Source organism: Polyodon spathula, chromosome 5, assembly GCF_017654505.1.
Source record: "Polyodon spathula isolate WHYD16114869_AA chromosome 5, ASM1765450v1, whole genome shotgun sequence".
Classification (NCBI taxonomy): Eukaryota; Metazoa; Chordata; class Actinopteri; order Acipenseriformes; family Polyodontidae; genus Polyodon; species Polyodon spathula.
In genome coordinates this window covers 27,577,377-27,593,972 of record NC_054538.1, presented here as the reverse complement: position 1 = coordinate 27,593,972, position 16,596 = coordinate 27,577,377, and the positions used below count along the sequence as shown (strand labels likewise).

General features: G+C 36.6%; 1 protein-coding gene across 2 annotated transcripts in view; it reads left to right on the top strand.

The window, feature by feature from the left end:
• The window catches only part of LOC121315787 (sodium/calcium exchanger 1-like), a 169,168-nt gene that overhangs the window by 117,958 nt on the left and 34,614 nt on the right, over nucleotides 1-16,596 (top strand). For both annotated transcript variants that reach the window (XM_041250197.1, XM_041250196.1), the window contains exon 3: nucleotides 12,724-12,827. In XM_041250197.1, coding sequence (XP_041106131.1) covers nucleotides 12,724-12,827 — 104 coding nt within the window. The remainder of the gene's footprint in view (nucleotides 1-12,723; nucleotides 12,828-16,596) is intronic.

Genomic DNA, 16,596 nt, shown 5'->3' with positions numbered 1-16,596 from the left:
GCAAATTCCAAAGTATTCATACCCCGACAAGGAAAATTTAATTACTAGGTAGTTGAGAAACCTTTTGCAATAATAACCTCTTTTAAACGATTAGGATATTTGTCAATGAGCTTTTGGCATGATTCTTTAATGATTTTTGACCATTCATCAATGCAAAATTGTTCCAGTTCATTCAAATTCCTAGGACTTCTCGTATGCTCAGCCTTCTTCAACTCATACCAAAGTTCGGATTTCAATCTAGACTTTGACTAGGCCATTCCAGAATCTTGATTCTATTTTAGCCTTTAACCATTCTGATGTAGATTTTGATGTTTGCTTGGATCGCTGTCGTTTTTAGTTTTGTAGCGGAGGGTTTCAGATGATTGGCCAATATCTTTTGGTATGCTAAAGAATCAATTTTACCATGTATTGGAACTAAATTTTCTGTGCTATTAGAGGAAAAACAACCCCATAGAAGGACATTACCAACACTATGCTTGACGGTAGGCATGGTGTTCTTTTCTTTGTATGCCTCATCAGACTTTCTCCAAAGGTAATGACTATTAGCTTGACCAAATAGCAGGATTTTTGTTTTATCACTCCACAAAACCTTTGACCAGAACTCACATACATCATCAAAATGCTGCTTTGCAAACTTTAATTGATTGTCCTTGTGATGTTTTCCTAAGAGTAGCTTTCCTTGGCCTGCGACCATTGAGACCGTCACCATGCAATACTCCCACTTGCAGTAATAGTTCCAGTTGTAGCCAGTTCACTTTGAATATTTTTGGCAGTCAATCTGGGATTGTTATTAACCTTCCTCACAATTCTTCTACTTGTTCTTGTTGAAAGAACCTTCTTTTTTCCAGACCAAGGGAGCGTTGTGACAGCCATGAGTCTTGTTCTTCAAGATAATAGAAACAATAGTTGAAACTGGGATACTCAAATGCTTGGAAATCTTGTATCCTTCTTCAGCTTACAATAAATAATTTTCTGCCTAAGGTCTTCAGATAGCTCTTTACTTTTTCCCTTATTGACTTATTGGTAATGACAGTAATCATCCTATGCCTTTTATAATCTCTAAGAATGTTCACCTACAATCCTGCATTTCCTAGACTTTTCTAGAATTAAGTTTTGTATTATCACATTGACGTTTCTAGCACCTTGTAGACAATACTATCATACCATCAAAAAATACTTCTGAATTAGCATTTTTGGAGTTTTGCAAAATAATTGCTGAAATAAATCATTGTAGATATCTTTTCTTGCAACTTGTTTTCCTCATCTATTTGTTTTCCTCAAACTTTTGCTACAAAAGATTTTTCCTAAACGTCTTTGTTTTTGAGAAATTTCTAGAAATTATACATTTCCATTGGGTTATGTAAACTTTTGACTACAACTCTGTGTGTGTGTGTGTATATGTACAATGAAGGCATTGGGTTATTCAATTGATCTAATCTTAATTGAGTACACTGGTTAAATAAAATCAAACATATAATCATGCATGTGAGTGTCTTTAGTGCATTTGTGTCTTAAAAACTACAGAAAGCATTGATTGTAAGAATGGTGGTATTTAGAGCCATCTCTTTTTAGGCAAATTGAATACACCCCAATAAGTATCAAATTATTCTGCATTGTGAACTTGATATCCACAGCGTGCGGCCCACAAAATAAAAAGTATATGGAGAGACTTCAGGGCACTTTAACAGTAGAGTTTGGCTTTAGTTGCTAAGCACCATATATGGGCAATTGTGTCAGTGGGAAAAGAAAATAATTACAGATACTTCTGTGCTAGCAAAGTCACAAGCCTGCAGTACACATAAGAAATCCTGAGTGGACTGTCGGTCTGCTCTCGCTCTGCTGTGCCTCTACCGTGTGAGGTAAAGTGAGTCCCACGCTTACAAGTAAACATGTCAGCCTCTTGTTAAAATTCCCTTCATTAGACCAAGGTAGATGAAGAAGATGTATTGCTATTTAAGGGTCTACGTTAACAAACACAAGAATGTAATTAATTTTTCTGACTTAACATAACTTTTGGGGTTGTTTAAATGACACAAAAGACTGTAGTGGTTGTCGGGACCAATCAGTGGATAACCTTTAACTGCCTCGTACCCTGATGCTTATACGTGACACAGGGCTACTAAGGGGATTGCTTGTGATCTTCAGTAACACAGTGTCTTGCGCCCCTAAGGGGTGAGGGAACTCTGAAGACAAACAGAATAGTTTCCTCTGCTTGTTATGGAAATACAAGAGCTTCTTATAATCAGAACTCTCTCAAACTGTGCATGATTGAGTCCTGTGGTCTTTATTTTGGGTTGAGTGCATATAATAGAAGTTTATTTATATTATGTATGAATGTGTGTGAACTTGTGGGTTGCTGTGCATATTGAAAAGGTGATGCAGGTGCTCCAAACAAGGACAAACACAGAGTTCACAGTTCAAGTTCTTTCTTTAATTTCCTTAACAGTCTCCTTGACAGGTTTTAAATAATAAAGCTGGCTCTACCCACCAATGGGTATTGCCAGTGTCAAAACAAGGGGTTGCAGTCCTTTTCCAAAAACGAATCAAACAGCACCAAAGACTGTGCAGTGTGCAGTGACAGAAAGACAAAAGGGGGGAAGAGAGAGATTGTATGCTTCTGCAAAACATGCTCAAGGCAGCCAGGTTTACACCCAGATGACTGAATGAAAGATACCATACCATGGACACATGCAGATAATTTCTGTCACTAAATGCCTTTTTTGTTTGCCAACCTCGCCTGGTGTAAATAGTTATAACATTGATGAAAAATTGTGATTATTCTAAAAGTAATATAATCAAGCAAAAACTCAAAGTTTGTGACATTGTTACTTTTTTTTCAATGTTCGCCTGATATATATATATATATATATATATATATATATATATATATATATATATATATATATATATATATATATATATATAATGTTTTTTGTTCAAAAACTTGGCACTGTTGTCATTGTATCAGGTACGCTTTGTACTTGCACTGCTGTGTTACTTGTTATAAGCAAATAAAGTCACTTTATTTCAATTTGAACAGCACGTGGTCTGAAATTTTATTTTATTCACAAACATGTATTGGACCGGACTAGCCTGACAGCCGCAGAATAAATGGACTGCAAAGGGTTAAATCTTATTAATTATTTTAATGTAGTACACCTATTGTATGACAATCAAATTAGCTTATTGTTATTGGGGATTTAAAACAAACCCGCATGCAAAAGAAATAAAATCACGTTTCACCTTTAACAATATAGCCAAAATGAAAATGCTTTTATTTGCTTTGAAATCGTTTCAAACTGGTTAACAGACTAGCAAGGACTGGCAAAATCAGCTCAGTTTTATACCATGCAAAACGTTTTAACGTTTTGTTTTGTTTCTGTACCATACCTGCACAATGCCTGCATTAATAGTTGTATGTACAACGCATCCACAATAAAAATTAACCATTTTGTTACAGACTTTCAACGACTGACATAGCTCTATAGCCTGGACTTCGCCAGTTCAAGTCCAGGCTATTCCATTGCCAACTGTGGACAGAAGCTCCCAGAGGGCGGCGCACAATTAGCCGAGCGCCAATCACCATCCGGGGGGGGGGGGGGGGGGGGGGGGGGCAGCCAGGATGTCCTCAGCTGTCAATACACCAGTGACCCCTGTGGTCTGGCCAGGTGCTTGCCTGTAAGCTGCCCAGAGCTGCTTTGTCCTCTGACTCTGGTGAGCCTGCAGTGTGTAAAGAAGCAGGCAGCTGACCCCTTCACCCCTTCCAAGTCAGTACAGGGGTGGTAGCAGTGAACTGAGCCTAAAAACAATTGGACATTCTAAATTGGGAGAAAGTAATAAAAAAATAATAATTGGCGACTGCTATAATATTTTTTTTTTTAAAACTTCTTAGCATAACAAAAAACAGTCCTACTACAGTAGCAGTTTCTGATTGCATCATCAATTCCACATTCTTTTAATCCATTGATGGAAATGTCCGGTCTACTTTTAATGTTTTCAAGCAAATTGGCTTTGTTACTTCCATTTTCATATCCACTTTGATATCTGACACATTATTTATCTTGTCTAGCGCTTCTTTAATCTATTCTGTTTACCTGTCTGACAGAGGGCGGGATCGCTGTGAGTACTATATGCAACCCTCTGATTGGTGGAACTATTATTGGTGGTCCAATCAAAATAGCCAATAAATCAGAAATAAAGTATCCACCCATTATACGGTATAGCCTAGGTTAAGATGAGCGCTGTTATTAAAAAAAGAAAATAATAATAAAAAAATAGATAATAATGATCCTGAACTTTCAAACACACCCCCAGGATACAGTGCATGTCCCCTAGTTTGACAACCACTGTACTAAGGCACAGCCTTTGAATAACTCCACAACAAGGTTCTATTAAAAAACAAATCTACAACAGTAAAACAGGGAAAGACGGTGAATGTTGTCTCCCGCAGATCCTCTTGTGTTGCGGCATGCAGTATAGTGTTATGGATGTCTGAATTGGACCAGGCACAGCTGTTTTTGTGATAATATATTTGTAATTTCCCCTTCAAAGTTATAAGCTTACTCCACACAAATTAACTCGTGGTAAAAAAGAAAAATTCTGTTAACATTTTACTTTTTGCTATATGTGCACAGACTTTCTCTTTCGTTGTTTTAGCTTGATGGTTCAACCTACAGAATTCTTATTACTTAAATTCTAATTATATAGTAAAATACTGATTTTAAATACAATTTTAGAAAGAAATAATGATGACACCCAAAAGTATTGAATATTGAGATCTGTGGGCATAAAAGCAGACATTTCTCTGCTTTGTTCAGCAGGAACTAGTGGGACCAAATGTCCTACATCAAGAGTCGTGAACTCTCCCAAGCCCCCCATAACATTAGGCATCCTGTCTGAGGACCCTCACCCAATGAACTGTATTTCTGAAGTAAAAAATAATCCTCCTGAATTGCATTCTATTTTTCCATATTTGTTCCTGTCTGATAGAATAAATGCATCTGTCATTTCAGTGAAAGACAGTTAGATTTATATTGAAGAACATTAACAAGGAGTGGCAGATGTCTGAGAAGAAAGCACTGCATTTACAATAAATGTAGGAATGCTTAGCAAGCAGTACAAAAAAAAAGAAGCAATCTAAGCATGCCATAATTTGAGCTTCAAACTTCAAGCCTTGTTTAAACATTGTGAGCAAGAAGGCACTGTCTGAAAGACTTGGAGATTGAAAGATTGAAGTAACAGTGGTGTTCAAAATGCCATTGACCAACACTTATTTTGATTTATTTAGAAGGTATTATTACATCAACCACAACTGTAACCGAGTGGGCCACGTACTTGCTTCAGTTTCAAAGAAAACACGAACGTCACAGATCAATTTTAATGATCTGCAATGTGAAACAGATCCGTTTACACGGTAGTGCTATCATATCAAGCTGAATTTTAGTTTGGTATTTCGGCATGTGATTAACTTATCTGCCTTGGAAATAGGCACAGATGTACATGATCCCAGAGGGACAAGCAGAGTAGCTTTGGAAACTTTTTAGACCACATAATAATCCCTGAGATACTATCGGCAACACTTTGTACTATAGCATCATCAAGTAAGGTGATTAGGTAATGAAGTATTTGATATATGTTACTTTTGTTTCTTTTTATACTCTCCAACACATATAGGGGCATCCTGTTTCCAATATGCTTTGGAGGGTACTTTCCAGTTGTTTAGTTAAGCTATTGCAGGACTTTTGTTTCAACCAGGACTTTGTTTATTTAAGTGCCCTTCTGAAGACCAATTGAATGATTAAATATCTGGTTGGAAAAAGGCACCAGCAGCTATATCTATATCCATATTAATAACTACAGTAACAACGCAGTGTCTGTAAGTTAAGCATGAATGTTGCTGTCAGATTAGATATTAACTTGCAATATTTCTGCAATAGAAGCACAATATTATTTGGAACTAATGGGAAGTGGGAGGTTTGCTTTAGAGAAGCTAGCGAAGTAGGTTGTTGGTTCACTGCCTTTACTGCCGACAGTGCTTTGCAGTAAGAGATTTCTGTTAAGAAAGTACATTAGAATACGGTTGGTATCTCGTGGCCCATGCTCCTGTGGTAAACGTAGCTCCCAATGTGAACTAAAAGCCTTTAATGGTAATAGGAGGTAATAAGTATAGAGGGATATTTTTATCATCTGTTCACTTACTGTAATGTTTAAATTCCATCAAAACTATTCAGTTTGCGCCATTTAAAGTTGGGCACTGGTATTAGGATTATGACTGACTGTAGTTTAATTTAAAAAGAAAACTGTGGACATAAAGAAATATAGCCAATTTAAAAACTACTGGCAGTGTCTTAAGTCATCCATTTCCAACTTTTACATTTTTGTACAACTCCTGTTGCCTGGTCTGTTTGAGGTACGATTTAAGAGGCAGGAGCATTAGGTGCAAATACAGTTTGACATAAGTGTTTGTGGTAAAGTGGTTAACAGTGTGCAGGTGCAGGTGATCAATAATCACACAAGCAACAATGAAGGTGCAATGAAGGTTTTTAATTGGAAAATCCAATGCCTGATGGCTAACAGCAGTAAACAATAACACTGTTAATGAAGCAATACAGCGGCGTATATTGTTTATTTATAATACATGAGTTTGCCCTGAAATAATAAGAGTCCCATTTCAGTTCACCCACATGTAACACATGTGTGCTCTAGTGCTCGTGGTGAGTACAGTTCTTTAGTGACAACAAAAGTGCAATGTTGTTGATCTAGGTTTAGTGCTGGCCTTTGGCGACAGCTCCGGATCGTGTAACTTTTTCTTTACTTTTTCTAATTGCTGCCATTAAGTGTAATTTTGAAAATTATACTTAATCTCAAGATCTTATGATTGCTTTTATTTGCTGTAAACGTTTATCTTTATTTTTAAGTCTGAATGGAGAAGAATCAGAGCTTAGTATCTGCTGAATAGCTGCTGTCATGTCTGAAAGAAATTGTATTGTGTGTTAAGTCGCTGCTGTCATCCAGAGCTGGTGGATCTGCACACACTCTGTCCTGACAATTCCCACTGTGTACCTTGCCAGCCTACAGCAATGTGTGCTTGTAAAGGGATAAGTGGCCTGGCCTCCCGTGTCATCAGGGTGATAGAATGGCGTTTAACCCTGACTGAGCTTTTATAAACCACAGCAACAATATAAAAGCTTCCTCTTTAAAGTGAAAAAAGCCTTTCTTTTATTATTATTATTATTATTATTATTATTATTATTATTATTATTATTATTATTATTATTATTATTATTACCAAGCATGTGTCTTATTCTGAAACTTTAGACATTAACAGCAGTCCTTCTAAATTTGATTTCACTGAAAATACAGTATATATTTTTTCCATTCCATGACAAGTAATAGTCTGTGATTTACACGTGTTTTTTTTGTTGCAGTAAAATATTCAAAGCCGTCAATGAAACCATTAAAGAAGACGTTTTAGAGCTGTCACAGTGACCTCCTGCTTCTGCAAAACAGCTTCAGAAAAACAAGAGCATTTTTTTACAATGCTAGCATTATAAAACTTTTAATCTTGACTTGAGGCTTGTCTAATGCCTGTGCTGACAGCTGCTTTGCAAATAACTGAGGTGACGTTTTAGACAAAAGTGTATCAAATTCAGCAAGTGAAGGGTCATTCTACTGCACGAAGGATCGTGTTTTCAGCACTCAAGGAATCTGATTGCAGCGCAAAGGATTATGGGATCTATAGAGCTCTGGAGAAATGTTTCTATTGAGTCAACAGTACTGTGTCATATTTCGGTATGTTAAAGAAAATGCATCAAACTTTTGAAGCAAATTTAACTTTTTCCCAAGGTCTCTTGAAAAAAACAGCAACATTGACAAATTATGATAGTATGTAATTATTATGAAAAATGCAGTTTTCTGAAATGGCACCTCATAAATAACAGGGTAGGGAAAACGAGAGAGACACATTTCAATCTCGGTCTCTTTCAAATTCAAATTCAAATGCAAAAATTTCTTTATTGGCATGACATGGCAATGTGCATAGTATTGCCAAAGCTTTTACATATAAACAAAACAAACAAACAATAATAATACAATTAGACATATTATTTTCTTTGTATAGTCTTTTATCTCTTTCTCTTTCTCTCTCTGTCTCTCTCTCTCTCTCTGTCTACCAGTTTCTCGCTGGAAAATTTAAAAACATTTCTTTCCCTTTCATCATTTCTTTATTCCGTAGCAGGTGTACATTTCTTTCTTTTCCTAATTTACTGCAAAGTGCACCTTAATGGAGAAAATGTTCCCATGGTGGCAATGTATTTATGAAAGACTTCATTTTAAACAGAATGAAATCTCTTGCACAGCAAAGCCTGTCTATATGGTGTATGACTGTAGACCTTAGCAAGCATTTTCGCCATATCTGTATAAATAGTGACTCCCTGTCAACAATTCACAGGCTTTGGTCACAAGGACCCACGCCTACTGTTGGCCTATAAACCAACTAAGTAAAAGAGATGACAGGCTTTTATATATAATATATTGTCTGTGAGTAAGGGGAGGACTTAGTGTCCCTTAAGATAATAATTAGTCTATCATAGTAATTAGTGAGTTCATTTTTCAGTGACAGTAAGCACATGTTAATTTGTATTGTGTGCATGAGGTATGGAAGATGCAGGTGCCATTCTCTCCCTTATCTTACTTTCTGAGACATGCATACTGTACAGATAGGGTTAGGTGGTAATGCAGTTCTGTAATGAAAAAAAGTGAATGTCAGGAATGATGTAATTGGGATAAATAATAGACCCAGATTTAAGGGGTCCTATACATGAAGAGCGATTATTAAAGTTTAAAGCAGTGACTTTCTGTTTTTTTCTGTGCCAGGCAGGGAGAGAGTCACATGTAGAGCTGGAGTTATATGAGTAGTACAATATACAAGCCATTGTTACACTACATGGTTTTTGAACCGCACGTAGGCAAAGTAAGTTGATTTCTCAGCTTGATAAGTGTGCATTTTGTTACATGTACATTTCAGCTGTTCATTCAATTAGAGGCTTGACTGCCAATGCAATACAGTAGTATTTTCTGAGATGGGCAACAATTAATGAACCAAATTATATTGATTTATATTGCTTTCAATTTCTATGTAACCTACACAGCAATTGGATAAAATACAATTCTTGTTCATGGTTACATTTCGGAGTTGCAGAAGGATTCAAAACCATTACTTTGTAGTTGTTAAGGATATTTGCGTATATATCTTCATTCAGTCCAACCAAGGATAGCATGAAAGGAGATATGTTAGAAAACAGCACTTCAGAAACTTGGTCTTGAAAGTCTTGGGGAGTAATAAATGTGACATCCATTGAAAATTATTTAAAACTCATTAAGAGACTGGACTGTGAGTCTTAAATAAGGACCTACTCAGCACATCTGTGAAAAACCTATTGGGTTGTGTCCTAAGACTAAAGGCTCAATAAAGACAGAGATATATGAGGGGTCCATGGGGGCTCATAGGTCAGAGCATGAATAATATATTTATGCTTTCCTTTTCTTCTGTATCTGAAATAACATCAGTAAAGTGCTACCTCTGACATTTGTTTTAGAAGTTTTGATTAGTGCTTGGCTTGGAGACAGTTTAATGCCCAGTGGTCTTCTGTAGAGGATATAGGTATAGATGAGTACTGGCAGCCTTCAGCTCTTCAGATCAATATGAGCCTGAGAAATCCCTGTGAATGGATATGGAAGATTAACAGTGAAATATACTTAAGCCCCATTTGCAGCGGGTAAATAAGTCCCTCCTTAAAGGTACAAGAGCAAAACTACTACGAGGAACTCAGGGTGGTGGTATTATTTAACTACGTGGTACAATTAAACCCCCACCCCCACCCTGGAATTAAATCCTTACTACTCAAGTGTTGTTAATCATCATCAAAAAAATCTCCATCCATCCCTGAAACAAAATCCTGGTTCCGCCACAGGAGGAACTGAAATTTTATATTTATAAATTCAGTACAGCAGCTATTAATAGAAATTATGGATTAAACCCTTTTGTTAAGTTGATTGATGCAACTATTTAGATCTGACACAAGCAGTACTATATCACCCCATTTTCCCAGGAAGTACAAAAAAAAAAATGATCAAGATAGTAATATTTTCTTGTACGGAATTCCTGCCATATGGAGTACATGTTTGATATTAGCTGGGGAGCACTGTAAATATACCCTGCATCTCTTACATGAAATACTTCTGAAGCAGAGACATTCATGTGCTTCTGTGGCAAAGTGGTTTGCAGTACACAGGTGTAAAGGTGATGCAGTGCTCCAAACAACAACAAACAACACAGTTCTGATGAAATAGATCATGATACAGTAATACAGGTCCTTCCGGGTTCATTGCTTTAACCAAAACGAAGGAACAGATTTTTAATGACATCTCCTTATGTTGTGTAGCAAATGTTACATGGGGAATAATGTATGCACTTGATTGGAGGCAGAGAATTAGTTGTGAAACGGAAGTTTGTAGAAATCCAGAGTCCTCATGATTAATTGTTCAACTGCATTTTTTGTTTTTGTTTTTTTTAATTTCAAAAGGTTGTTGTTCTGTGTTATGTGTACTGGGTGCATATTTCATGTTGTCAGTATAACAAAATATATCTTTTTTCAGTTTTGCAGTAGTAATAGCAGGAGTGAAACTGTTTAGCAGCCAGAATGACACTGTGGCAGGAGTGTTCCTGGAGGACAAAAAGTGTGTGTCACTGCTGTTGAACTGCCTTTGTTATACAAACAGGAATAAACAAGTGCATAGTGCACGAAAGCTAAACCATGAGGCAAAGGAGAAACAAACACCAAAGATGTATATGTTAGTGTGATACAAAAATGATAATGGGACCATGCAGCTCTAAAGTGGTTATAGTTAACAAAATAATGTACTTTATACTGTAGTTCTCAGTGTGCAGTGCTGAAATACATTTTTACATTTTCATTTTAATATCCGACACAACAGTTTGCAAGCCTTGCTTTTCAGTTGTGTTGTTTTGCACTTCCTTGATGGTTTCACCAGGAGAAACACCCTTTCTTTCCTGCCTTTAAACAACTATCTCCTTCCCTAATTGAATGGCATACTGTACAATGCAGCCAGTACATGCTTTGGCCCAGAAGACACAGCTAAGGTGAAATGACTTGCAGCAGAAAGTGTGACAAAATTCCTGAGAGGAAAACAAGGAAACATTATTTAACCAAATGGGGTACTAGTTATCATGTTTTAGGATGATAATGAGTGCTTGTTGTAAAAAGTGTTTAGTTCAAAACTGCACATTTGAGACCTATGTAGTAAATGGAGGAGCTTGAGAGGTAAAATAAAAAGAATCACTATTTTATTAGCTACAGACACTTTACAGAGTTAGGTGTGTAAATAGAAGTGTTGTCCAAGCTAACATTCTTTGGCAACTTGACAGCCTTATGAAGAGTTATTACTTGAAGCTTAATGCAAGAAGGTAAAATAACAATTCTAATACATCACAAATTGATAACTGGTAGCAGTTTAATCATCCAAACCTCTAGATAATAGAAAAGGTGTACAGACTGTATTCTGCTGTACAATCCAGGTCAGTGTATGTTACTCAGAAACAGGTTGTAGTTCTTTACTGCATCTTTGAAATTATGGAAAATAAACCACATAAACTTGTTTTTAGTATAATAACCCTAATGCAATATAATGTCACATTAATACTGTTATGTAATATGTACTGAGCAAAAACACTTCTGACAACAACTACTATATTCTATCAGGACAGTATTAGACATATCCTCTTTAACGTGTGGATAAAAGCAATAGCATTCCCATCATATTTTATTTTTTATTTCATTTGTTACATTCCCCAAACCCCTCCCCTTCCTTCCAACCTTAACCGCAGCCTCATTTTTTAAACTGATTTGTCTAACTTCTTGGCAGCAGCACCAGTAGCACTTCTCCTTGTTCTGTCTTATTTTCTGTCTGTTTTTCCTCGCTTTGTTTCTGCAATCTCTGTTCTTTCTTTCTATTTCAGCAAAATAATAAAGATCAAAGTAATTGATGACGAGGAGTATGAGAAAAACAAGAACTTCTTCGTTGAGGTTGGGGAGCCCCGCCTGGTGGAGATGAGTGAGAAGAAAGGTGGGGGATCTGCACTGAGGCCTGAGACTCATTGCTTGACCTGTCTCACCCAGCCAAGCCTGGCCTGACCCACAGCAATCACACATCTAGGTGACATCACACAAGGCAGGAAACTGAACAGCTTCTCATTGGCTGAACCCTTGTGCTTGTGTGTTATAAAACAACTGCAATAACACAGAGCTTTTTATGAAATTACTTATGTGGTTGTATTATCTAATTTAGAAGAAATGTACTTGATATAATTTCATATAATCCTAAAAAGCTCTAAATGTAATAACATTTTCTATAGTAAATATTTCCAAAAGCGCCCCAAATGCAAAACTGTTGTTCTAAACACAGTACACATTTCTTTTTTATAGCTAGTACTATAAGTCTGTTACTGCCACCCAAAATGGCACATTTAAACTGGGTAAAAGCTTCCCCCCTTGTTTAAACACCAAGATGATGTGAATGAATGTGAGACAGGCTGCTTCCCACCATGACATCTCATTAATCATCGACATGGTTGATTTTGATGTGTATGTGTGTATGTATGTGTGATTCCAACCCATTGTTTGAACTTGTCTTGTGTCCCCACAGGCAGACCATTACCATTAAAATTCTTGACCGCAAGGAGTATGACAAACAGTCCTCTTTCTACGTTGAGCTTGCAGAGCCGATATGGAAAAGACGAGGATGGACAGGTGTGAGAGTACAATAAGACAAATCAGTAACAATGACAAAAATGAACCTCTGGAGAACTTTTTTCTCATCTCTTGTTTGTGTTTCTACTCTCACCCTGCCTTTCTCCTCTGGCTTGCTCTGTTCATTCTTTACGGTATCTTCTAGCTATACAAACAAAGCAATAATCTTATGTCAGGTGTGAAGCCTTCTAAAACGTTATGATAAATGGTTAATCAATTCAAATTTACTTCATTAATGTGTTGTAAGATAGTAATAACGGCTGGTTTTGCAACCCTGATTAGGACAATGGTTGCTATAGGGAAAGTAGTCCAGGATTAGTGCTGCTCAGGGTCTGTGAAAGCACCAGGCAAGCATTATCATTGTAAACCTCCCACAATTATAAATATAGGTCAGCAACATTAAAACAGAAGTTTACTGAAAATGTTTCTACATTAGTATACAGCAGCTATGTTGTGACCTCCTTAGTGAAAGTTTACATCATTTGAGAAGATTAATTCAATAATTATCCTAAATCGAAATATTAACATTCCCCACTGCTTAAAAACTGGTTAACAATTATTATTCAAAGCTAAAATTTCACGACAATTTGTGTATTTTTATCAAGAACTGTTTTTACACCCCACATGTACTAATTTAATATCTATTAACTGTCTTTGTGTATTCCAGATATAGGCAGTTAAGGTAATTACGCATCTATAATACATCTGTAGATGACAGCATTCCAATGATGTGCAGCAGCACATATTAATTAACTAACTCTAAATGCAAGAGGTATGGGGCTTAGCCTGCCTGTAAGCTGTTTGTTTAGTCATTTACCTTTGCATTTAATGTTGATGCATGTCTATTTGTAAGCAATAACAAGGTATAATGTGGTTGCCGGAGTCCATAATTAGGTGACCGCGTTATTTGTGTTTCGCCTTATAACGAATATTGGCACCTGTTAGCCTGGACCACACCAAAAACAACAGTCAGTCTTGCACTCTCACAGTAGCACATTCATGCAATAGCTTGCCTCACTCTGCTCTGCCGGTGCTGATGTGGGCACCCTCCTATATGCTTTCATGTTCCCGCCTCTCTGACATGCCTGCAGAAACCAAACGAATAAAGCAGAGTCTAATTCATTGTCTTTAGCGTAGCAGATTTCTTTCCTAGAGCCCCCCGTCTTTGGAGTCAGTCTTATCAAGAAAACAGAGAAAGATTTTCGTTTTTTGCTGTCTGCCATGCTTCGTACTGTATATCTAGAACTCTCACCCAATGTTTGCGAGTAAAATTGCATTATGGGGGAAATCAGAACCATGATTACTGTGTTATAACTGATTCTGTACTATAACAGGTCGCTTTATAACAGGGTAGCACTGTATTAATAAGCATTAAAAACCAGGGTAAACTGTGTTAAAACTGCAAAAAATACAGTGATAAAATGTTATAAAGGATGAGATGTCAGTTTTTGTAATTTTTCCAGTCCCTGTAAAACAATCCGTCTCTGAAGGGCAGCATTTTTGAACAACTTCAAACATGGAATAGTTCCAAAAAAATCGAAATAGATTACTTATAGAAAATAATAGTATATTATTTAAATATTTAAAAATATAGTTATTGAGTACTTTTCCATCAGAGTACTCCTCCAGTCGGTTAGAAAGAAATAAAGGCTGCTTGCTATAAAGTAATTACAGTACATTTTTTTAGACTAATTATTAGATTATTGCTTTGTGTCTTACAAGAAAGGTTACAGATGAGATACTTATTCAATCTGTTACCACAGCATAGAGATGGATCAATTCCTAATTTTTCGGTGAGCAGGTATATGGTAAATTTAATTTAAAACCAGAGCAACTTTTAAAAATCAAATACTTCCGTTGGACACTAAAGCCACAGTTGGCTATTCCACAGACGTACTCAATTAAATAAACACAAAGCATACACAGGAAATGTTAACCAAAAGTATATGCTGAATAAACAAACAGTAATTCAACTGTGTAGTTTCATTCCTTTGAACTTGTAACCACTTTATTAAAACAGCCCTTAAGTAAACCATTTGTAGCAGCTATAAAATATAGATTAGTTTCCTTCTTGAGTTTTACTGTACCTTTCTGGCTAGAAAAAATGAAATACACATACAAAGAAAAATAAGGATTCACTCAGACCCCCATATATATATATATATGAAGGAAATTGCCCAAACAAGGTCACAATTACCTTACCATTAAAGTTGCTGTCACATTTTCTGGATAAAAACCCCACTGTTGAAGAATCATTGGTAAGGCTGTGAATCTGAAGGAAGGTGAAGACCAAAGAGCATTCTACAGAAGTTAGAGATAAAGTAATACAAATGCATAGATTAGGGAAAGGGTACAAAATAATATCCAAATGTTTGGATATCCCAGTGAGCACAGTTGGATCAATAATCAGGAAGTGGAATCTGCATCACACCACCCAGGCACTGCCAAGAAAAGGCCGTCCCTCAAAACTCAGCACTCAAACAAGAAGGAGACTTGTGAGAGAAGCCACAGAGTGACCAACAATCACTTTGAAGGAGCTACAGAGTTCAGTGGCTGGGAGTGGAGTAATGGTGCACCAGTCAACCATATCAAGAGCTCTGCATAACACTGGCCTGTATGGGAGGGTGGCAAGAAAGAAGCCGTTGCTCAAAAAGTGCCATCTGAAAGCACGTCTGGAGTTTGCCAGAAAGAATGAGAGTGACCCAGCTGCGATGTGGGAAAAGGTTTTGTGGTCAGATGAGCCCAAGATAGAGCTTTTTGGCCAAAACTCAAAGCGCTATGTGTGGCGCAAACCTAACACTGCCCATGCCTCAAGACACACCATCCCTACAGTGAAGTATGGTGGTGGCAGCATCATGCTGTGGGGATGCTTATCATCAGCAGGGACTGGGCATCTTGTTACAATTGAAGGAAGAATGGATGGAGCAAAATACAGGAAAATACTGCAAGAGAATCTGCTTCAGTCCACTAAAAAACTGAAACTTGGAAGGAAATTCACCTTTCAGCAGGACAATGATCCCAAGCACAAGGCCAAAGCAACATTGGAATGGCTCAAGAACAAAAAGGTGAATGTTACAGTGGCCCAGTCAAAGTCCTGATCTCAATCCCATTGAGAATCTGTGGCACTATTTGAAAATTGAGGTCCACAACCGTCGTCCAACCAACCTGAACAACCTGGAGCAAATCTGCCAAGAAGAATGGGTCAAAGTCACTCCAACACTGTGTGCAAAGCTGGTACATACTTACCCTAAAAGACTTAAAGCTGTTATTGCAGCGAAAGATGGCTCTACCAAATATTGATGTGTGGGGGTTGAATACTTATGCAAGCAAGATATTTCAGTTTTTTATTTTTCTTAAAAATATTTCCCAACATAAAACCAATGTCACCTTACAATAACTGATTTTGAGTTTAAGTGTTTTAAAATAAAATATCGAACAGAACGAAATTTCAATGTACCATTTGTAATTCAGTAATATGAGAGAATTGGTCAGGGGTCTGAATATGTTTGCAAGGCACTGTATATATATATATATATATATATATATATATATATATATATATATATATATATATAGATATAAGATATATTAAAGATAATATATATATATATATATATATATATATTTTTTTTCAGTGTATCTATGATCCTAATTAACATATTGGGCCGCATGTATTACATTTTGACACCAAAATCCAATTTGGTCCAGTTTTGTTGGAGAATTCTCACTGTTAAATAATTGCATTTAATATAAAGACCTTCATAAATCT